Raw genomic sequence first — 24,790 nt, forward strand, 5'->3', positions numbered from 1 at the left:
TACACCGGCCGCAGCCTCAAGTTCATGTTTCCCTCTTCAAGCTGCAAAGACAGTGGACTTCCCCACATTGATACATAGGCCTGACATACTAGCAAACTCTTCGAAGACCTCAAGTACTCCTGCTAGCGAGCTTGGAGTCCCATCAGTAAATATGACAATATCATCCGCAAAGCTTAAGTGTGTCAAATGAATTTCCTGACACGATGGATGGTAACCAATCTTCCCTACTGCCACTGCTTTATTAATGAGTTTCGATAGCACATTGCTCACTATTACATACAGATATGGCGAGAGAGAACAGTCCTGCCTGATGCCTCTTGTACTTGGAAAAAATCCTTCTAATTCACCATTAACCGAGACTGAAAAGGTTGCTGTCTGGACACACCTCATAAGCCATGTAACGAAAAGCTCGGGATAATTCATTGCTCGAAGAGTTGCTTCCACAAATGACCATTTCACAGTATCAAATGCCTTTGATATATCCAGTTTGACGACTGATCTAGCAGATATCGACGGTTTGTGGTAGTCTTTAACCAATTCTGTAGCTACAAGTATATTCTCAAGCAAGAGTCTACCTTCAACAAAAGCGCACTAATAGTGTTCAATAGCTAGAGGCAGCGTAGCTTTAAGTCACCTTGCTTTCTCTAAAGCCATGTAAAGCTTTAAGACGAGCTATGGCCCACGCGTTGTTCTTTGCTCGAATGCATATGCCCATGTCTTTCTCTTGTCTCGCCTCGTGCGGCTCTTTTTTGTATCCACTGTTTCCCTTATAGCTTGTTTAGTGCATGTAAAGACTCTTACCAACATTAATTAAAGAGAGTTTGATTCCCTTTTGGTTATTCAACTCATGCAAATGTATATAACTTATTAGTGATAAAATTCAAATTTAAGTGTTTAATGATAAAATATTCCGATCGGACTATCATAATTTACAGTATACGAATGCAGTAAACTATTTATTTTACATCGACTGCTTCTGCAGTAACTCAAAAGCTTTGGCAAGAAGCGGCTTGAACCGGTTTATATCAACAGTCACGTTCTGTACCAAATAGGTCGACTTGAACGCCATCCACCCGCGTTTAATAACCGCCGACGGATCTCTAACGATCTCGTGATCGCGTCCGTACTTCCGCACGAGCGAGCTCTCCTCCGCCGCGATCTTGTACTCCAAATACCTCAGATTCATCCCCTTCGCCGGCCTCCCAAAATCCGTCTCCGCCAGCCACTCGAATCCACCGATCGGAAGAATCTGAATCACCACCGCGTTCTCCGGCAAGAACACCATGTTCGTAAGCCCCGCGCCGTGAACGCCGAGCATCACGTCGCACGAGTTCACCGTCTCCGCGAAGCTAGCGAGGCCTGTGCTCGCTTCCGCCACCACGACTTCGAATCCGGTTTCTCCCGCCGCGTTCGCGATCTCGTCGGTGTTCGTGAACGCTCGTGATCCGGCTCTGGACAGAATCATGATCCGTGGCCTCCGCCGCCGCAGATCCACGGCGGCGTTTCGCAGCGAGTACGCGTCTCTTAGGAACCTCCGGAAGTCGGACATGGAGTATTCAGAAAACGAAGAATCAATCGTCAGCTCTTTGAAGTACTCCGGATGGATCTTGAGGCCGACGATGACGGTGGGGAAACAGTGCGTTTCGTTTTCGTCGTCGATGTGAATCAGATCGTAGTTCGAGAGACTCCTCAGTATCTCCTTGAACTTGTTGATCCACGCCTGGTTCTTGTTCGTCACGAGGAATTGGACTTCTCCGTTGAATCTACGCGCCGTCGTGAAAAGAGGAACCACGATGTCGGCGAAAGCGTGGAAGTTGTTCATCGAGTAGCCTCCCAGAGAGAAAACAATCGCCGGAACGCTGTGATTCGTAACGCAACGCGAGAAATTAGCGTTCTCTAGTCGCTCGGCGTTTTTATCCAATTTCACCGTCCATTCTCTAACGTTATTCATGGCCCCAGAGTCTCTTTTTCTCGCGTAAGGTCTCATTTGCCACGTGGTATTTCCCGAAAACGCAGACGTGATCGCGGTTCGAATCGTCGCGGATTTACCGTGGACTCTTACGTCGCCGTTTAATTCGCACACCTCTGTTCTCGATTGCTTCTTACATTTTACCGTTTCCTCCATCATATTACCGTCTGAAAATTCACCAAAACATTGTCAGAATCATCAAATTATGTAGAAATTGATAAATTCATTAAAAACAAATACAAGCGTCAAGAATGTGAACCTGAAATAACTTGTTCTTTGGAGATTAAAGTGGGTGTAGTACGGTTAAACGAATCAGAATGATTCTTGGGCAAGCTTGTGTCGTTGTAGACACTAAGCTTGTCATCTTCAGAACTGGTTAACCTCTGCGTATTTGTTGTATTTGATGTAATGTTGCTTTGAGACGTTGTATAGTTGCTGCTACTCAACGCCTTCGGTTTATGCGTTTCTGATATTCTCAGCATCCTGAGACCAACGTCCACTGATAATTGCGACTCCACTGAAGAAACAAAGAAAGAACGAAAAAACGTTAGTTAATGGTTGTTTCTGCTTTTTCTGGCTCGTTGTCAAGGGACTTACCGATTGGTAATGGGCTGAGATAAGGTTTAAAGATGGTGCAAAGAGTGAAGACAAAGAAAATAGAGGCGATGAAAGCTCCATAGCCAAGTCTCTTCTGCTCGTTTTTGCTAAAGCTACGAGCAAGTATTGTATTGTAAAGAAGATCCTTCTCTGTCATTTCTCTTGCCTCTTAAGTAACGCAAGACTTTTTACTTTCTTGTTATGCAAGGATATTCTAGAAATAGGGTTTACTCGCAAATGTAGAGATATGTTGATGTGAATGAAGGTGTGTGAGCGAGGGAGAGGCTTGAATGAAGTATATAAGAAGTCGTTCTACGACAATGTTACTCGTGTTCAATGATTGTTTCTGTTAATGTTGGGATCTTAACACAGGATCACTAGAGAAGTTCTACGAGTTGAAGATCAAAAGATTTAAAAGTAACATTAGAATATTATTAAAAGAACAAGATTTTATTAATTAATAAATTTGGTGGTTGTCGGCATTGGAGATGAAGGATTTGGAGGGCATGAAGTTGTTAGTAGAAGAACAAGTCTTAGTAAGCAGCTTAATGAATGCTCCCCACGATTCTTCTTTTTAGCTTATTTTTAAGCAAATTAATAGTATATTTTTAAGTAAATTAATATATATTGAACACAACTATAGTACTCGAACTAATTATTAAAAAAATATGGTTGACAAAAAAAGGTAAATTAGAGTACTTATAAGAATTACAATGGTTACTTCATTATAATTCTAGGCAAAGATTATGAAAAACATGAAAATATGAAATATATATTTTTTCTTACAAATCAATATCATTGGTTGCAAATAGGTCTGAGACGGATCGGATATCCGGGCAATTTTAAGATATCCGGCGGATCCATAATTTTACTACCCTTATCCGGATCCGGGGTTCGCGGATATCCGGGTGTCGGATATCCTACTAAAAATTATAATATCCGGCGGATATCCGAATCCGGATTTGGATCCTTAAAATAAATAAAAAATAATATTAATATATATAAAATATTAACAATAATTTAAAAATAAAAATATATATAATGTTTTTTAATTATTTCTATGTATAATATTACAAAATTTACATAAAATTTATATATACTATTATAAAAATGAAAATATATTAAATAAAATTAGTTTTTATATATAGATATTACTATTTTTGAAATAGTTATTAATAAAATTTACGGATCCGGATATCCGGACTAAAAAATCAAGATATCCAGATCCAGATTCGGCTTTGACGGATCCAACATTTTACTATCCGGATCCGGATTCGGCCTCTCCGGATATCCGGATTTTTGGATCGGATCCGGATCGGATCTCGGATCGAATCCGGATCTCGGATAAAAGTTCCAGACCTAGTTGCAAACACACAAGTTAGGAATCACGGCATCATATCTTAACAGTCACTTAGACTATGATTAACCCAAAGTTCTTAGAGTGGGGTTCTTAGCGGAAGTTAAGAAACTGTTTCTTAACTTTTAACTAAAAAAACTAAGAACCGGTTCTTAAAGTCCTTATTTAAGAACCAGTTCTTAGCTTTTTTAGTTAAAAAAATTAAGAAACCGTTTCTTAACTTCCGCTAAGAACCTCATCCTACGAACTCCGAGTTAATCATGCTCTTAGTTCTCGGTATACTTTGTCATACTCGGTTCGGCCGGTTATTATTACACTGAGTAAAAAGTGAACATGCTTTAAATTATAAATGGATTGTAAAAGTATTTCTGAACTATTTGAACTATGTATATATTTGTTAAATCATACCATCCAATTGTTATGACAAATTAAAAATGTGATCGTTAGAAATGTTCAAAATATTTTTTTTAAATAGAAACGAAAGGAACAATGTGGTTGACTGTTATGAGTCTTATGACAAACCAAAATCTAAATGATTGATTGATTGTTCGTTCTTTAGTTTTTTGTTTCCTTGAGACCAATCAACGAAGGATGCAGAATCAATTTTGGCATGAAAGCTATGAATCAACTAACAGTTGGTGCTATTTTTTTAATTTATTTTAAGCTTGGTTGTTAAATTGTCTTTGGACTTTTTTTCCCAACAATCTCTAATTGTATTTTTCATTTTTATTTATATATGAATGTAATAAAGTATTTTATGTAAAATATATACATCTAATTAACTGATTCAATTTAAAATTTACCAAGTAACTAACCATAATAATAATAATAATAATAATTATTATTATTAATTAACCATAAATATTAAATATTAAATTTTACCTTAGTCTAATATCAGCGGATCAAGACGAAAATAATATAAATGGTTTATGACTTTAATGACATAGGCGGATGTGATTCATCTAATGCTAAAAGTGTATCATCACTCAACTAAACCTACACTGGACTGGTTATAAATATAATCATATGTGCATTTTTCTCAGTAATGGTTACTTCTGTTCATAATTTTTGGCTATAACTTGAGTCGTATTACTGGAATCTGCAAGACTAAACTTGATTATAATTAACCCCCAAAAACATATATATTGTATAATCCAAAACGGGCGGTGATTAACTCAACACCCTATTGAAATTTGTTAAGCAAAATATGGATTTTTTTCTTCATTAGTTAGGTGGTGATTAAAGAAACATCATAATAATAATAGCAATATAAGTTAGTTGTTAAGGAAGAAAGAGACATTCTAACCAGTTCCGTGTCTTATATAGCCTATATGGTGGGTCGCATGACGATGTACGTGTGCACCTTCAGTTTCAATATACGTTTTTGTTTGATTGAATTAGTAACAAAGAATATGCAAACATATATTAGTTAAATTATGGGTAGTGTAATCGGTTATATAATTGCTAATTTATGTTTTATGATAAATTTGGTAAGAAATAAAAAACGATTGTGATCAAACGATACACATAACTTTATGAATCATTATTTATACAATAACTGTTTAACATTTTAGAAATTCTGAAGAGAAGAATGCATGGATTTTTATTTGAAAGTAGAAAATTTAACTCATATATACAATGAGATGGACTGTAACAAATAATTAGATATTCAATAAAATAATAATTATATGTTAAGTTAGACCTATGAAAACATGTATTTCTTTGTTAGTCACATAATTATCTAAGTCAAATCCAGTGTGAAGACATTTATCTTTGGTACTCCTAAAAAGGAGAATTATATTTTTTTGGTAAAAAATGTTAAGAAAAAGGAGAATTATATATAGGCGTCAATGCTATAAGGTTTATATGTTTAGCGGTAAATCCAAAAACAAAAACGTGGAGGACTCTTTTTTATCACTTATGCAAGATACTCAATTTCCTATTATTAATGCATTTCTTTTCAAGGACTAAATTAATCTTAAATGACGGCAGCCGTATGATTTGTTTAAACTTTAAAGTGATTATATCAACCATCAATTAATATGTAAATTTATGTCGTTACAAAATACTAACGCTGAAGTTGAAATCATTGGCAAAACTATAAGAGAAGACGATGAGGAACTTTATGACCAGATTTTTCATTTACCATTCATAATACAGAGTCTTTGTTTATGAATTTTACATGGTATCATAATCACATAAAGAAATGTATAGGAAAATCACTGCTAGTTTTAGACTTACATGCTTGTTTCTGATAAACCTCTCGTGTTATATAACCTTTAATGATTTTTGGAGAATATTTTTTTTTTCTAAATAATGGACACTTTAGATAGAATTATGGACACAGTTAATTTCCAGCAACATCCACTGAAACTCATACAGAAGACAGTATATTTCAAAAACAGAATCAGTTTTGTTAAATAATTTTTTTAAAAAAATAGATGTGTAGAAGTAAAAAAATAAAAGACTAGTAGATGGTAGAGTTTTAATGATGGCCACGAAATTGATCTTGAGACCCAATCCGTAACAAGGATCAAACAAAAAAATCCCCAGGGCAGTGGCCTCAGATCAACAGCGCGAGGCACGACTCACGACTTTAAGAATCTCAAAGTTATAATAGGAATATTGAGTGCACATATAAAGTTTTTTTTTTTTTGAAAAAGGGCTTACACATATAAATTTTCATCGAGATAATCGAACTTATTGAATTATAACTTCATTGATTCTACATGGAAATAAAGTAAACACAAAACTAGTTCAAAATACACTAAACCAGCAAGATTAATTTTATCTGCCATGTTAATACAACGACTTTTTACGTGTACTTAATTATTTCTCTTATGCATAGTAACAAAGCGATACTAGTTATTAAACTATATGGAATCTTAGCAGGGAGACTTTGGAAATTTACATACGCAGACACGTCTGCTTTCGGTTGGTACTTCAAGGCTACACTCGCAAGAAAAGGGGTACTTTTTAATATCATTAAATCCTCTTATGCAAGTCTTGTTTCCATTCTCACCACAATTCTTTTCGAAGACTTGTCTTCTTGTGCACACCTTCCCGTTCACTTCTATTATCTTTTTATCAGAAAAATGATATTTTTATCAGAAAAATGATAAGTTGTAAATAATAAAGTTCAATAAGCAATTGATTGTGCGTGATTAACTAGTCAAAAATGAAAAGAAAATTAACATATCACGTACCTTTCACATGGTTGAGAATGAAGAACATGAGAACACAAGAAACCATGATCAATGTGGTAGACTTCATGGTACAACAAAAATGATTAAGAACAATACTTTCTTTGTTACACGCAGTAACTTATTGTTTGTTTGGCTTTTGTAATACACATATATGCATGCTAGTTTCTTTATAGATAATTGCACACGTTAAAAATAGATATTTACACTAAATTAGGAGGAACGTTTCGTTATATAGGAAGATATAAATGTGGTTTCAGAGAGATCTTAGGAAGAAAAAAATGCAAGGATGTGAGGGTGTTTAACAAAAATAAACAATTCTCAAATGTTATAACATTAACAGAAACACTCATTCCCCTAAACTGTATACATGTCTCTGAAAAAATGTTCTCTAATATGATAAGTAATATATTGACTAAGTGTCGTTAGTTCAACTGTGAAAAAAGTACAAGCTTAGAGTTCACATGATTGAATGATGTTTGAGACGAAACTAATATGGATTCATAGAACAGACATCCTTAAATAAATCAGCAAATGCAAGCACGGGCAGTTGCCTCACTGCGATTGAAGCGGCTTGACAACACTCTAGTTTCTCTTCTAATTTCCATCCCTTGAAACTCAATCACAAGAGTTTTAGTTTTGTACTTACAATATACAACCCTTGAGTGATACAAAAAGGTAATAACAAAATTTTCTTTTTTGATAACGGAGTGTGATGGCCCCATCAAAGTGGTCCAGACTAGAGACCGAAACGACCAAGGACCTAGCATGTGCTGGTCACCATGCGGGTCACCGTGAACGGTCTTCGGTCTCGGACGCTGGGGTTCCGCATGTAAATTCTCCAGTGGCCGGGATTCGAACCCATGCGGCGGAACTCACAACAAAATTTTCTTCACCTTTCAGCAGCTTCCCATATCAACTTGTGTCTCAAGCACAGCACATACAAACTGAATCTCCATACTTGACACAGAGCTGTCTCCATTCTTGAAATAGAGCGTTGAGCTCGTACGCTGTGGTTTTCTAATATGTCCATACCCCTTAAACAACGTGAGGCATGAGCCACGATTTTTAAGAATCTTAAAGTTATAGTTAGTCTGTTAATTATTAAACCAGAATGCAAATGTGGCTTGAGAGTAGGTAATTTTGAATGTCGGATATTATTCAATTCAAACCAAAATTCAAAGTAGTATCCGAAAGTCAAAGTTAATTGAAAATAATTAATCGGAAAGTATTCAAAAATATTACAGTTGTTTAAAAATCTAGTATAAACCACATAAACTATCTAAAGGTGTCGAATTAACCAAAAAGTCTTTATAAAAACTATCACTCTACAAGAATACTCTAAAATGTCAAATTAATCAAATTTAGGTAAAAAGAAAGCTTTCAGATACTTTTAGGTAGTTTATGTATTTTTTACTAGTATTTTTGAGTAATTATATATTTTTAATATTTTTAAATACTTCGGTAATTTTGGGATTTCAGATAATTCGGATACTGAATAAAAGTAGATCTGAATTAAATTCAGAAGGAATCAAACCCAACCCATAAATTACAATAAATGAATGGAGCTGTTGAGTATAGTACCAACAATCCAGAAGGAGTGTTCTAGTTATATAAAGAATGGTGAGTGCATATATAAGGTTTTCATCGGAATAACCGAACTGAACTTATATTAATTAGATTACGAGGGTGATTGGTTGAACTGTACCTGTAGAAATTTTAATATATAACTTAGTTTATAGAATTTTTTTATGTAAGTGTAACAAATGTATCTGTATGAATTAAATGATAAAAATAGTAAAAAGGAAAAGAGATTCTTACAATAATATTTTTTTCTTTAGAAAAGAAATACAATTGTTTCTTAATATTTTGGCTTTACCTATAAGAACTACATAAAGCATGATAAGTAAATTTTATGATTATTTTTTTTTTGTAAATTTTATGATTATATATATAGAAACTAAAGCTAAAATCATTTGGTTACATCCCAACCACTCACCCTCTACTGATTTTACATGGAGATAAGAGTAACAAAAAAATATTTTAAAAATACGTTAAACGAGTACTGCTAACTTTTTCTGCCATGTTAATACAACAACTTTTTACGTGTATTCATTTCTCGTACGTATGGTAACGAGGAGATACTGGTTTATAAAACTACATGGAATCTTAGCAGGGAGACTTTGGAAATTTACATTTGCAGATACTTTTGCTGTTCACGGTAGGGTTTTCATGGGTACACTCGCAAGAAATAGGGTGCTTGTTAATTTTCTTAAATCGTCTTATGCAAGTCTTGTTTCCATCTCAGCCACAGTTCTCATCGTAGTTTTTTGATTTTATGCACACCTTCGCATTCACCTCTGTTATTTCGTATCACCCATAAATAAAAAAAAGTTCAATTGTATATCAGATCCTTTTTCGTTGTGTCGTAATAACTAGTCAGAATCAAAAGAAAAAAAAAAAACATATCACGCACCATTCACATTGTTGAGAATGAAGAATACGAGTACACCAGAAACCATGATCGATGTGGTATACTTCATGATTCAACAAAAACAGTGATTAAGAAAATATATTCTCTTTATTACGTGCAGGAACTTCTTGATTGTTTGGCTTTTGTAGTAAATATACATGCATGCTAGTTTTCTTTATAGATAACTGCACACGTTAAAAATAGATATTTACACTAAACTAGGAGGAACTTTTATCGTTTCAGAGAGAACTTTTATCCTAGAGAACTTAAGGGTCTCTTAATTAATTTTTAATAGTATTTAAGAAGTAAATTTGGTTAAGAGACTTTGTTAAAAACTTTCAACCTTTTTGTCCTCCATTGCAAGTCTCTTAATCAAAAAGTTTTTTTAAAAAAAATGTAGAAAATGTTTTTGATTATTTTGTGAATATAGAAGATGAGAACATTTCTTCCCATGATCATTCTCTAAGAGAAACAGAAAAAGAAAACAGATTCACAAACAAGTATAACTGCACGTACTTCACCACTGATCCTCATGAAACAGTTTCTCACCGAAAGCTGCACAATTCAGTAGGCAAAATATTGTTAGGGAAGAACATGTTATTCCATGAGATGATTCTTCTTAAGGTGTGACAAAAAGAACAAATCCTATCGCATTGAGTAGAAGAACACAAGTCAGACAAGCAAAGCTTTAAGACATAACACAAGCACGTACAGAATCCAAGACCAATCATATATCTCAACAAAAATATGCGTAAAGAGACGAGTAACAATTCATTCCTTCAATAGTATGTCAAAGTTTTCATCTTTATCATACAAAACCGAGCTTTAATCCCATTACATACAAAAGATTGTCATCTTAGAGTTTCAGCCCCCTATTCCATGAACGACATTCTAGCTTACTAATCAATAAAATCTCCAAGTTCACTTTTAATTTCAAAACCAAGCAGTGATGAAGTAGATCTTGGCGTAAAAAAAATCAAGCTTCCATGATCAAAGATTACAATTTTAAAGAAATTTAAAAGATCAAAAACAAACCTCGCTGTCTTTGTCGAGCAAGATGTCTTTGATCCTAACAACCTCCTTAGAAACCATTGAAAACTCTTCAATCGCATCACTCAAGGCCTCAGCTTCATCTCACCTGTACATAATAAGTCAATACCAATCAGTTCTCAGACACATTGGTGCATCAGCTTTTTAGTTAACTACATACTGTTATGAACATGGCCTGTAAGAAGTCACTGGACTTAGTTTTCATACTGTTATGAACATGAACAGATTCGTTTTCATCATATGGAACAAGGCAAGAACAGAGATTTATAGAAGCAAAACCCAAGAAGAGATATAATCAAAGATCAAAACTTTATGGACAAACAATCAAATCCAGAAACTTAAATTTCATTAAAACTGAAAACCCAATTCAATCAAGCGTGGTAAGAAGAGTCATCAGAGTTGATCGTAATTGAAAGAAGCAGGACAAGACCAAGAACAGCAAGCAGAGAAATCTAAAAAGGGTGAGAAGAAGAGTCATCAGACTTATCACCGCCGTTAAACCACCAACCATTGTCTCCGCCGGAGCCGTTTCCATTATCATTATTGCCGCCGATATCTCCAGAAAGAAAACAGTTTCTCCTCCTAGCGATTGATTAGTAAAGCTTTCATTAGCAGTGGCGACTAATAGAGGGAACTGGGAAAAGGAGGGAAGTGGTGGTGGCCAGAGTGATTGCCGTGGGAGAAGTACCATCCAATTTTCCGTCTAGAGAGAAAGAGATGTGGAGAGAAGAAGAGACACGTGTCTCATAAGATACGTCCCTTAAATATTAAGAGACAGCCTCAAGAGACTGCGTTAATGATGCCCTTAGGAAGTAAATGTTTAGTAATTTTTTTTACAAAAATCTAACATGTTATTACAAAGAGAGAGACAGTCATTCACCTAATACTGTAGTGTGTTTCCGATAAAATCATTCTCTTATACTATAAATAATATTTGAAAAACAAACATTCAAAATTATAGCGGAGACATGATAGATGGATTGCTCGGGCGGTTTGCCTCACTGCGATTGAAGCGGTTTGACACTTTCAAGTTTCTCTTCTAAGTTCCATCCCCTGAAACTCAACCACAAGAGTTTTTAGTTTTGTGCTTACAATACCAACACTAAGGGATGCAAAGAGGTAACAACAAAACTTTCTTCACCTTTCAGAAGCTTCCCTTTTCAACGAATCGATTTGTGTCTCAAGCACAGCACACGCAGACTGAATCTCCATGTTCTTGACACAGAGCTGTCTCCATTCTTGAGATAAAGCGTTTAGCTCGTACGCTGTGGTTTGCTGATATGACCACATAACAAAGCTTCAGATTAGCCGTAACACAAAGAGAAGACTGCTATGTAGAAAATGTGTGAATAAAATACTTCATTATCACCTGATGGTACTTCCTCTCACGATTAACTTTTTCAATCTCCTCGTTCTGCTCCTGAGCTAGTCTTTGCATTCTGGAAAACAGAGACCAAGTAGTGTGTCGAGATCAATCTCGGTGTATTTAAGACCAAAGCCAGTAATTATGTAAGAGCAAAAGAGTGATGTCCCAAGAGTTTCTTATGTTTCATAAGAAAGAACAAGCTCTCACAGAGAAAGCAAATGAAGAAAAACACAAACCAAGTCTCATGGGCAAAAAAGCCAAAGAAGCATTTTATGCAATGAAATCGACAACGAAGTTATCAAGAACGCTTCCACAGAATAAATACACCAGCCCATCAACTAAAGAGCTTGAACACTTTAAATCACAGGAAGTTGCAATGTAACGAGTGAAAATTCAATTAATGCTGCTTTACACATAGATTTGAAAACAAACCTGGTCAAGAATACTTCTAGCCGATGATTGTTCTGTCTCCAAATCTCGGGCCCTTGTTTTGACATCATTTCCAAGTTCTCAAGCCTGTGAATGCAGTATGTAACAACTTGTCAGAACTCAGAAGAGGATACTACATTAGTGATTAGACGAATAATTAGTGTGTGCTTACTCGATCATCTTCTGTTGCAATGAACGTTGAGTCTTGTGAAGATACTGCTTCCATGCAGCATCATCATTTTTCTTGCTAGCAGGCGGCAATTCATGCTTGTAACGGGACTCAAAATCGATCCGTACAGGTGGCTTCCCAGCTCGAACACGCTCATACTCTTTGCCGAGGACTGGACAGTTCTGATATTCGTTTTTCCACCAACCAAAGGAGACACAATCAATCAGCACATGAGACATTGAATAAACAAGTTCGCCCATTTTACCTACAAACAGTTCTTACATTTTCAAGAAAAAGCTATATAGATAAAATCAAATCGTAAGATTCTAGTTGATTCAAAAACCCAGAAACTAAAAACTAATTGAAACTTATATAAATCACCTACACACTCGTGAGCAAAGCACCCTAACATAACAAAGGAAGTAAAACCCTAATCCACAATAAACCCCAATTCCAACAAAATTCATTAAACATAAGGATTCAGAGTGAAATTGACCTCGAAATCGAACTTGGGAAGAGGAGGAAGATCCTTGAGGAAGTCAGCAGGCTTCTTAGAGCTCCGACGCATCTCTTCCTCCACCAAGCGGTCCACCTCAGCCTTAATCAGTGGATTGCCGTAGTCATCGTCTATATAAGGAAGCGCATCGATAACTTCTGCGTTCGCCGCGCTCGCCCACGGTTTCGTAGCCTCTGGCGCCGCCTCCAGCATCAAAACCTCTCCATTGTTCGTCGCCATTACCGTCTCGATTGCACAGCCTGAAAGTGTCGAGGGAGAAAAAAACCCACGTGAAGAAAAATATAATATGGTAGTTACCGGTTCCGTGGACCCGACCCGCTTCCATTGGGCCTCAAGGCCCGTTATCAGTTAAAAAAAGTTATTAACAATTTATTAAAATATTGACAATTTATTGAGAATTTATATAATTATCTCTTTTATAAAATTTATTAACAAATATCTCTTATACTAATTTTTGGGGGACGTACGCAATGCTTTATCTATTTTAAGAAGCATTGAGGTAAATTTTTCTTAAAACTAGTTTTTTACGCGCGAGTCTGCTTTAATAATTTAATTTAATTTTGCAATATTTTTTAAGAAAAAGATAAATTTCATAAAAAATATTTTTATTAATATTATTAAAATATTATTTGATTTCCTATTTACATTGTTTTTATAAATTTGTTATTTTTGAACTTAGCTATTTATTTGTTTGTATTATAAAAGTAAAATTACTGTTACTAAAGTATTTATAGTTTCTTATAAGTACATAATTTTAATATCACATAGATTTCTCAGTACATATACACTACTATACTATGCTATACACTACTATGAATACTTTATTAATAATTAGTTTTATTTTTTAATAATATTAAGATAATATAATAGAAAATTGTTTTATATACATTTTTCTATGAAATTTATTTAAAGTGTGCTTTATTATTTTTCATAGTTAAGTTTTTATACAATTTTACCATTTAAATAACTAATATTTAAATATCAGTTTGTTTGTATACGTAAATGTATAAATGTATTTATAAACATGTGTATATTGTTTCTTAATAAAAAAATTAAAAGCGTCATATAGATTGTTCCATGCTTATAAACTAATACAACACTGTTATAAATATTTTATTATAATTTTATATGTATTTCTATTTGAATGACATAAAAGATTAATCCTTATGCAATATATCTAACTTTTTTGTATTTACCAAATTTTTAGAATGAATGTATTATTATATACTTATTTTATGCATATTTGTATTTAAAATACTCTTATTTAATTCTTTTAAATGCATATCTAATAGTTTTATATGTATATTTATGTCTAAATCATAATAAATATTTTGATAAAATTTAAATAATAGTAACTATCTGTTTGTTAGATATAAGAAAAGGAGAATATATATATATATATATATATATATATATATATAAAAAATTTATGCTAATATTAAGCAATATTTTATTTATTAAAATAAAAAATAAAAATCTAAAAAATTAAATATATCTCCTACTTGATATAGTTACAATATAAATTAGTGGTGGGATTATGATGTTTTAGCGGTTCACAAAATGTTTTCCCCGATTGAGAAGTTACTTTTCTCGGAAAAGGGTTACCATGTACTTCGATTTATTATTATTAGTGACCTAATTTAAAAAAAAATATTTTAGATAATAAAAAAAATTAGGTATGTTTCATAAAAACATGTTTGGTTAGTTAAATGAATATTTGGATTATGACTTTTTAAAAACAATTGTCTCAAAATTTATTAAAATCTAATTGTTGATGAGTAAATAACTATGTTAATTTATTAATTGATAAAAGGCAATTCAAAAGCATATAAACAAACTGTTTATCAACAATATGTGTATTAATTGTGGATTATTCTTACCACATTTTATTTTAAATAGAACTTTGTAAGCTTATTATAAGCCAAAACTGAATTGGTCCGGCAAGAAAGAAACGAAAATTGACCAATGTTTTTAAGAACCTTTTATAATCTATTATAAAATTAGATGTATATGCTATTTTATGTTTTGACATACTTTATGAATTTTCTAAATAAATTTTAGTGTTATGTTTTAAGATAGTTAACATATATATCAAGTTAGCTAATTTTAGTTCATATTTTGAAATTAATTTATAGATTTACTTTCGAAATTTTAAGATTTATAAAAATATTAAACAATGATATTGATTTAGAATATTTTTCATATTTTTATTTATATATGAATATTTTTAATAGTATATAGCCCTTATCGTAATATTGGCTGTGGACATAATTTGTTTTTTTCTTGTTAAACTCTTTTTATGTTAAGTTTTCAAGAATTTAGTATAAATACCAATATAATTTTTAAGATAATTAATACATTAGTTAATTTATCATTTTTATAATTTTGTATTTATTTTTATTTTACTTTCACATACATGATTATTAGAACATTTTTTTATGTTGATTTCTTTTTTAAAATGTTATTTTTGTTCGATAAAATTTTATTTTTAATTTTTAAATATTTAGTTTAAAAATAAAGTTAATTATTTCTGGCAAAAAAATTTAAACTTATTTAATTTTATTTTGAGAGAAATAAAATATCTGAATTTTTATATTTAAAAATATCAAATTAACATTTTGAGAATACATATTATTAATAATTATTTTAGCTTCTATGTGACCACTTTAAATAACATATAGCCTCAATTTTTAAATCATATGTGCTTTAGATTCATATTTTCTTTATTATTTCAAATTCTTTTATTTTTTAATATTATATTTTGTACGTAAAATTTATGTTATTCTTCCAAATATTTAGTTTATATATCAATATGATTCCTTTAATGATTTTGGCTTTTTCTAAATTTTACATTGATTATGAAAGAAACAATTTTTGAAAGTTCTATAAGTAATATATAAAATGTGATTAACATATTTTTCTTGGTGCTTCAAGATAATATATGGATATTCTCAATAATTTACGGCATCAAATTATATATAATATATGTTATTTGTGAATATTTTCAGTTACTTCTGTTTTTTAAAGCATATAGACCATATCATATTAAATGTTACATACATAATTATATTTTTAGTAATAATAGGCGATCAATACCAATTCCTATAAGGTACGTGAACAATCTCTTATTATATTAAGTTTTCAATAATTAGCTACAAATATCAATCTAACTTTAAAGATAAGTTTTACAAATTTTAATTTATCTTTTTATAGTTTTGTGCTGATTTTTATTTATTTTTACATACGTGATTATTTATAAATATGCTTTTTAAAACTTTGTTTCTTTTTGAATATTTTTATTTTTGTTAATTTTTTGTTTAATTTCAAATATATAATTATTTTATATATCAAGTTAATTATCTTTAATAATATTTTTATTTACTTTATCAAATTAAGATGCTGACTTTTATATTATTATAATGATATTTTTAAATTCTATGTGAACACTTAAATAATATATATCCTCAATTTTGAAATCATATGTTATTTAGATTCATATGTAATGAAAAAGTGATTTAGATTTACATTGTCTTTATTATTTGAAATCCTTATATTTTTAAGATTATTTTTGTTACTTAATTTTATGTTGATCTTCCAAACATTTACTTCTTATAATAAACTGATTCTTTTAGTTATTTGGCAATTTTGCTTACAAAATTTATTATTTATATTTTTTTGAAAGAAATAGCTTCCATTTTGAAATCATATTTTTTTAGATTCATATGTAATGAAAACTGCTTTAGATTCATATTGTTTTTATTATTTTAAAATCTTGTATTCTTTAAGATTTGTTTTGTTAGTTGATTTTATGTTGGTCTTTCAAAGGTTTACTTTATATATCAAATTGATTCCTTTAATAATTTTTCATTTTCACTAAATTGAATAGTAGTTTCCTTTTTATTTTGAAATAAACATTTTTTGAAAATCTTGAAATTTTTAAAATAATAATTAAAATGGTAATTTGACATATTTTGGTGCTTTAAAATAATATGTGGATATTCTCAATGATTTATTGCATAAAATTACATATAGTACATATTTTTGTTGAATATTTTCAGTAGTATATAACCTAAATTTTGTAAATCATATGTTTTAGATTTATATAGTTATAATTGTTTGAAAGTATTGCATTTTTAAATTAACTATTATATTTGTTTGTTATTTTTATGTTAATTTTTGAAACTTTATTTTATATAGTATAGATTTGTACATGATGTTTTTAACTTTGTAAGTTTAACTTATTTGATAGTTATTTATATTTTATTTTGAAATAAAAAATTTCGTAATATTAACATTTTTAGAAATACCAAATTGAAAAACGATTTGGTATATTTTTGGTGCTTTAAAATAATATGTTAACATTTTCAATGATTTATAATATCAACTTATATTTAGTATATGTTAGTTTGAATATTTTCAATAGTATATAACCTAAACTTTGAAAATTATGAGTTTAAATTTAGATTTATATAGTTATACTTGTTTGAAAGTCTTGTATTTTTAAATTAATTATTCTTTTCGTTATTTATTTTTTAATTTTCAAAAAATATTAAACATTATGTTAACTTAATATAGTATTTATATTTTTATAAATTTACCTTATTCGATATTGATTTATATTTTAGTTTGAAATAAACATTTTTTTGGTAATATTAACATTTTTAAAAATAGTAAACTTGTTATACTACGATTGGTCGTTTAAATCCTACGTGGACGCTCTCGATGGTTTATAGCCTCAACTTTTATATAGTATAGACTAGGAGTTAAATCGCGCTACGCGCGGAGCTATTTTGATTTTCAAATGTTAGCTATATAGTTTTTTTTTACATTGTATTACGAAGAACAACAAAATTCTGAATTATATGTTTGTGTGAATATATATTTCCTTAGGAAAAAACTGAAAACTATACATTTTTCAGATAGATGTTTTATATAGTTTTTCATTTCTTATATTGTATATTTACTTATTATTTAGTTTTTCTTATATAGTAGGACATTTCTCTCAAATTGTTTTTAAGTTTTTGTCACAAAAATAACGTTGAATAAGTAAAATGACCAAAATAGCCACCTTTTATTTTGAAAATTTTAATTTTAATTTTTTTTAATTTGAAATCCTATCCTTAAAACCCCACCCTTAACTCTAAACCCTAAATCTAGATTAGTTAACCCTACGGTATAAAAGTATTTTTACTCTTTAGTCATTTTTCTTATTAAGACTATTTTCTGACAAAAACTTAAACTGAGCGTCTTAAGGAATTTCCCTATATTGTATATTTATTTATTATATTTTTTTTGCTTTTATATCATAAGGTAAAATTACAATAGATATTTAATGTAATATTTCTACGTCTTATATTGTATACTTGCTTATTATTTATTTAACTATACATTTTCCATTTAATTATACATTTTTGAGATAGATGTATAATTTTTTTTATATTGTATATTTACTTACTATTTTTCTTTTATTATTTTGTATATTTACTTTTTCTAAATTTCTTGCTTTTATATCAATGATAATATTATGATATATATTTAATGTAATATTTTTATTTTTTATATACTATATTTACTAATTATTTATTTTTTCTTATATTTTTACTTATTATAATATGTAACATTTCTATCTTTTATATTGCATATTTACTTAATATTTATTTCTTCATATATAGTATATATATTTACTTATAAAAGTATTTGTAAATAATAAAAATGTAAAAAAATACATTTTCGGATAGATGTTTGATGTTAGTTTTTATTTCTTATATTGTATATTTACTTATTATTTATTTTTTCTTATATGGTATATTTACTTTTTTTTCTTCTAATGTTATGATAGATGCTTAATGTAATATTTTTATTTCTTATACTTAATTATTGTTGTCAAAATCAATATACTTAATTATTATTTATTTTACTACATTTTTCAGATTGATTTTTAATTTAATTTTTTCAGTTATAATATTGTATATTTACTTATTGTGTATTTTTCCTTATATTGTATATTTATTAATTCTAATATTACGATAGATGTTTAATATAATATTTCTATTTGTTAAATTGTATATTTACTTATTATTCATTTTACTAAACATTTTCTTTAGAGAGATGTTTAATTTAGTTTTTTAATTTCTTAATTATATTTTACCTATTGTTTATTTTTTTATATTGTATATTTATTTATTTTAATTTTCTTCCTTTTATACCAAATAATAGTATTATGATAGAGGTTTAACGTGATATTTATATTTCTTATATTGTACGTTTCTTTTACATATATTGTATGCTTGTTTTACTTATATTGTATATTTACTTAAAAAATATTTGGAAATAATAAAAATGTAAAACTATACATTTTTCAGATAGATGTTTAATGTAGTGTTTCTATTTTTTATATTGCATATTTACTTATCTAATTGTTTTTTTCTTTTATATCAAATTGTAATATTATTATAGATGTTTAAAGTAATATTTCTATTTCTTATATTATATATTTACTTATTATTTATTTTATAATATATTTTTCAGATAGATGTTTAATGTATTTTTTGTATTTCTTATATTGTATATTTACTTATTATTTTTTTATGTTTTATATTTACTTATTGTAATATTATAATAAATGTTTAGTGTAATATTTGTATATTGTATATTCACTTATTATTTATTTAACAATGCATTTTCATATATATGTTTAATTTACTTTTTCCATTTTATATATTGTATATTTACTTATTCTATTTTTCTTGCTTTTATATCAAATGATAATATTATGATATATGTTTAATGTAATATTTCTATTTATTATATTATATATTTACTTATTATTTATTTTTCTTTATATTGTATATTTAATTATTATTGTTTAATGTAATGTTTCTATTTCTTATATTGTTTATTTACTTATTATTTATTTTCTAATTTTTAAATAATGATGACTCGTCTCATGGGAGAAATTGTTTTTGCTGATGTGAACCCTATATGTAGCCTCAAAATGTTTCTTTTATTAGTATGTATTTCTACAAATGTATATTTACTTATTGTGCATTTTTTCTTATATTGTATATTTACTTATTCTAATATTACGATAGATGTTTAATATAATATTTCTATTTTTTAAAATTGTATATTTACTTATTATTTATTTTTCTAAACATTTATTTTCACACAAACGTTTAATTTAGTTTTTAATTTCTTAATTGTATTTTACCTATTGTTTATTTTTTGTTATATTGTATATTTACTTATTTTAATTTTCTTGTTTTTATATCAAATGATAATATTATGATAGAGGTTTGAAGTAATATTTATATTTCTTATATTGTATGCTTGTTTGACTTATATTTTATATTTACTTATAAAATATCTGGAAATAATAAAAATGTAAAACTATACATTTTTTAGATAGATTTTTAATATAGTTTTTCCATTTCTTATATTGTATATTTACTTTTTTATTGTATATTTACTTATCTAACTGTTTTACTTTTATATCAAATTCTAATATTACGATAGATGTTTGATGTAATATTTCTATTACTTATATTGTATATTTACTTATCTAACTTTTTATTGTAATATACTTTTCAGATAGATGTTTAATGTATTTTTTGTATTTTTTATATTGTATATTTACTTATTCTTTATTTTTCTTATGTTTTGTATTTACTTATTGTAATATTATAATTAATGTTTAATGTAATATTTTATATTGTATAATTACTTATTATTTATTTAACTATACATTTTTCAGTTATATGTTTAATTTAGTTTTTTCCATTTTTTATATTGTATATTTACTTACTGTTTACCTTTTCTTATTTTGTATATTTGTTTATTCTAAATTTCTTGCTTTTATATCACTGATAATATGACGATATATATCTAATGTAATATTTTTATTTCTTATATACAATATTAACTTATTATTTTTTTTTTCTTATATTTTATATTATTTATTCTAATATTACGATAAATATTTAATATAATATTTATATTTCTTATGTTGTGTATTTAGTTATAATTTATTCTACTATAAATTTTTCATATATATGTTTAATTTAGTTTTTTTTATTTCTTAATTGTATATTTACTTATAATTTATTTTTCTTATATTGTATATTTACTTATTAGTTTAATGTATTGTTTCTGTTTATTTATTTACATATTATTTATTTTTTCTTATATTGCAAATTTACTTATTATTTATTTTCTATTTTTTAGATAATAATGTCACGCGTCATCTTTCGGGAGAATTTTTTTCGCCGATGTGAACGCTCTATGGAGCCTCAAAAGGTCCCTTTTATTAGTAGAGATTACTATATATATCTAATGTAATATTTTTATTTCTTATATACTATATTTACTTATTTTTTTATTTTTATATTTTATATTTATTTATTCTAATATTACGATAAATATTTAATATAATATTTCTATTTCTTATATTGTGTATTTAGTTATTATTTATTCTTCTATATATTTTTCCTTATATTGCAAATTTATTTATTATTTATTTTCTATTTTTTAAATAATAATGTCATGTGTCATTTTTTGGAAGAATTTTTTTCGCTGATGTGGACGCTCTATGGAGCCTCAAAAGGTCCCTTTTATTAGTAGAAATTAGGGATTAACCTGGGCTAAGCCCGATATTTTTATTTTTTTCTAATTTACGTTGTTAAATTATTTATATTTAGGTTATGATATATATTTATATAAATGTTAAGATGCATGTCATAGTTAAAATTTATCTTTAAATTTTAACACGTTAAATTAACGTATTTTTTACTATTTAAATATTTTTTTTGTAATTTTCTTGGCTATCTAGTTATCATATTTAGCAAAACTATATATTGAGTGTTGTAATAAATGTTTTAGATATTTAATTAAACTGAAGAGTATTTTCGGATCGACCACATGCTCAACAATCGATCGATCCGTAAAAAGATGGTCGATCTCCTTGGCCAGGTAAGTACAATTTTAGCAAAAAAATCTTTGATTTTCAAATATTAAGTATATAACTATTCTTTTGAATATTATTTTTTTGAATTGTATTTTTTGATTAAATTATTGTATTATAACGTTTATGTAAATATTTTTTGTGATGTTTGAATTTGTGTTGTTAGTATACTTAACCTAGATGATATTGATGTTTAACAATTTATTTTTTCTGGAAATAAAAAATAATGATATATCAAAACGTATCTAATACTTGTTAAATGATAGTATAATGTAAATTACATCCATTATTTGAAAATAACCTTTTGTTGTTTTTATTTTTTTTAAATCAGAAATTATTTTTATTTAAAAACATTATTAATATATAATATAATAGTTTAAGTTTGGAAGATTAATCTATATATATAAATTATGTATATTTAAAAAAATAATAATTTAAGATATTATATATTGAGTAACTAAATAAAAGCTGAATTTTTTATCTTGAAAATGAAATATTTAAATTTTTATCTTCAAGTTATACTCACCAATCCAGCATTGATATTTATAACTCAGTATGTTTTTTTTAAAAAAACTTAGTTTTAAGTAATAAACTAATTTAATAAATTAAAATCATCACCTATAATATTCTGTAAACTATATTTGAAAACTCTCTAAAATTATATTTTGAGGATAATATTACTATTATTTAATTTAAGTTATTTTAAGCATAATATATGCTAAACCAACTTAAATTATATTTACAATAGGACCATCCTAAACTGGTTAATAAACCAAAAAAATACTAAACCAACATGAACCAATACCTGATTCGGCGAGGAAAGAAGTGTTTCGGGATAAACGTTTGAATGGTTATTAACAGTAATGGTTTGATCATGAAAGAGTTAGTATGAATATTAACAATAAAATTATGGATTAGATTAATTTAAATTTGTAAGAATACCTTTGAGTCTATGAAAATCAATTCAATTCCCATGAATAAGTTTGGCTTTTGGAAGTTGCGGGTTTCCCAACAATGAATCCACCTAACAAAAAGTTCGTTGTTATAAAAAATCTCCTTCAAGGTCATTAAAGGTTTTTGGAACGGCAAGAGTTGAAGGTGGAACCATTTTTTTGCTCGAGTGCTTTGAAGTTTTCCTTGATAGTGTGAGGTTGATATTGATGGAATAATGAATTTTGTAGGGACTTTTTTGATGTAAAACTATACATTTTTATTTTCTTTTGTTTAATGTGGTATTTCCATTTTTATATAATTTACTACCATTTTAAGATAGATGTACAGTTTAAGATAGATGTTTAAATCTTAAAATACTTTTTTCCAATTTTTTAAATGTTTATTTCCATTTCTTATATTTTTTATTTACGTAATATCTATATTTTATATTTTAAAATATGTATTTAAATCTTAATGTACTTTATCCATTTTTTTAAAATTGTGTATTTACTTATATTATATATTTTACATTTTAAGATAGAAGTTTAATGCTTAATGAACTTTTTCCTTTTTTTTAAAAAAAATTGTGTATTTACTTATTATTATATATATAATTCATATATTATATATTTATATTATTTACTTATTATTTATTTTCCTGTATATGTATTTCTATTTCTTGTACTTTTTATTTAATTAATATCTCTATTTTACATTTTAAGATAGATGTCTAAATCTTAATGTATATTTTCTATTTTCTTTAAATTGTATATTTCCATTTGTTATACTTTCTATTTACGTAATATCTATATTTTAAATTTTAAGATATATTTTTAAATCTTAATGTAATTTTCCATTTTTAAATTACGTATTTACTTATATTATATATTTACTTATTATTTATTTTTCTTTATATTGTGTATTTCTATTTCTTATACTTTCTATTTACTAATAATTTTATATTTTAAGATAGATTTACATTTTAAGATAGATGTTTAAATACCAATGTACTTTTTCCATTTTGTTAAATTGTGTATTTCCTTTTCTTATACTTTCTATTTGCATAATATCTATATTTTACATTTTAAGATAGATGTTTAAATATTAATATACTTTTTCCATTGTTTTTAAGTTGTGTATTTCTTTTTCTTATACTTTCTATTTACTTAATATCTATATTTTACATTTTAAAATAGATGTTTAATATTTAATGTACTCTTTCCATATTTTAAAAATTGTGCATTTACTGTATATATAATTCAAATATTTATATATTTATAATATTTACTTATTATTTATTTTTCTATATATTGATTGTTAATAATATGATAATTATATTTTACATTTTAAAATATAAAATATAGATATTTTTCTTATACTTTATATTTAGTTAATATCTATATTTTATATTTTAAGATAGATGTTTAAATCTTAATGTTTTTTCCATTTTTAATGTAAAACGGCAATGTTTAATAGAGAATTTGGACAAATAGTCAAATAGTTATATTTATGTTTTTTTCTTTTTTTATAAAATGGTAACGTTACATTATGGAGATAAGATGTTTTTAAGTGAAAAATGGTAATCTTACATATGTTTATTGTAGTTTTTTCATTTTTTATGTTGTATGTTACATATTATTTTTATTTTTAAATGTAAAATGGTAATCGTACATATGTTTAATGTAGTATTTCCATTTTTTATGTTGTATGTTTACATATTATTTATTATTTTCAAAATTATATATAATGTTTTTTTTTTACAAAATAG

At 27.6% G+C, this 24,790-nt stretch overlaps 2 protein-coding genes and 1 pseudogene across 2 annotated transcripts; all 3 read right to left on the bottom strand.

Moving 5' to 3' along the window:
* Positions 1-830: 830 nt before the first annotated feature.
* LOC106436245 (alpha-1,3-arabinosyltransferase XAT3) lies at positions 831-3,370 on the bottom strand. Its single transcript, XM_022713314.2, has 3 exons — positions 2,567-3,370; positions 2,229-2,486; positions 831-2,136 (listed from the first exon to the last, which is right to left on the bottom strand). Exons 1-3 carry the CDS (start codon positions 2,721-2,723, stop codon positions 962-964), a joined length of 1,590 nt encoding a protein of 529 aa, XP_022569035.2. The 5' UTR covers positions 2,724-3,370; the 3' UTR covers positions 831-961.
* A 3,289-nt stretch (positions 3,371-6,659) lies between these two features.
* On the bottom strand, positions 6,660-11,237 carry LOC111211962 (annotated as a pseudogene).
* A 225-nt stretch (positions 11,238-11,462) lies between these two features.
* On the bottom strand, positions 11,463-13,382 carry LOC106436241 (pre-mRNA-splicing factor SPF27 homolog). Its single transcript, XM_013877200.3, has 6 exons — positions 13,110-13,382; positions 12,617-12,795; positions 12,448-12,531; positions 12,019-12,088; positions 11,791-11,924; positions 11,463-11,702 (listed from the first exon to the last, which is right to left on the bottom strand). The coding sequence occupies exons 1-6, from the start codon at positions 13,347-13,349 to the stop codon at positions 11,648-11,650; spliced, it is 762 nt and encodes a 253-aa protein (XP_013732654.1). The 5' UTR covers positions 13,350-13,382; the 3' UTR covers positions 11,463-11,647.
* Between the last annotated feature and the right edge of the window lie 11,408 nt (positions 13,383-24,790).

The sequence above is a fragment of the Brassica napus genome, chromosome C5 (assembly GCF_020379485.1).
Source record: "Brassica napus cultivar Da-Ae chromosome C5, Da-Ae, whole genome shotgun sequence".
Classification (NCBI taxonomy): Eukaryota; Viridiplantae; Streptophyta; class Magnoliopsida; order Brassicales; family Brassicaceae; genus Brassica; species Brassica napus.

What these genes read in the sequence shown, in the direction of transcription:
- LOC106436245 (XM_022713314.2), bottom strand. Translation starts at nt 2,723, where the DNA reads ATGACAGAGAAGGATCTTCTTTACAATACAATACTTGCTCGTAGCTTT. An exon ending in TCTCAGCCCATTACCAATCG is followed by an intron (nt 2,487 to 2,566) that starts GTAAGTCCCTTG and finishes TTGTTTCTTCAG; the next exon opens with TGGAGTCGCAATTATCAGTG. An exon ending in CAAAGAACAAGTTATTTCAG is followed by an intron (nt 2,137 to 2,228) that starts GTTCACATTCTT and finishes GTGAATTTTCAG; the next exon opens with ACGGTAATATGATGGAGGAA.
- LOC106436241 (XM_013877200.3), bottom strand. Translation starts at nt 13,349, where the DNA reads ATGGCGACGAACAATGGAGAGGTTTTGATGCTGGAGGCGGCGCCAGAG. An exon ending in TTCCCAAGTTCGATTTCGAG is followed by an intron (nt 12,796 to 13,109) that starts GTCAATTTCACT and finishes AACGAATATCAG; the next exon opens with AACTGTCCAGTCCTCGGCAA. An exon ending in TTGCAACAGAAGATGATCGA is followed by an intron (nt 12,532 to 12,616) that starts GTAAGCACACAC and finishes CTGCATTCACAG; the next exon opens with GCTTGAGAACTTGGAAATGA.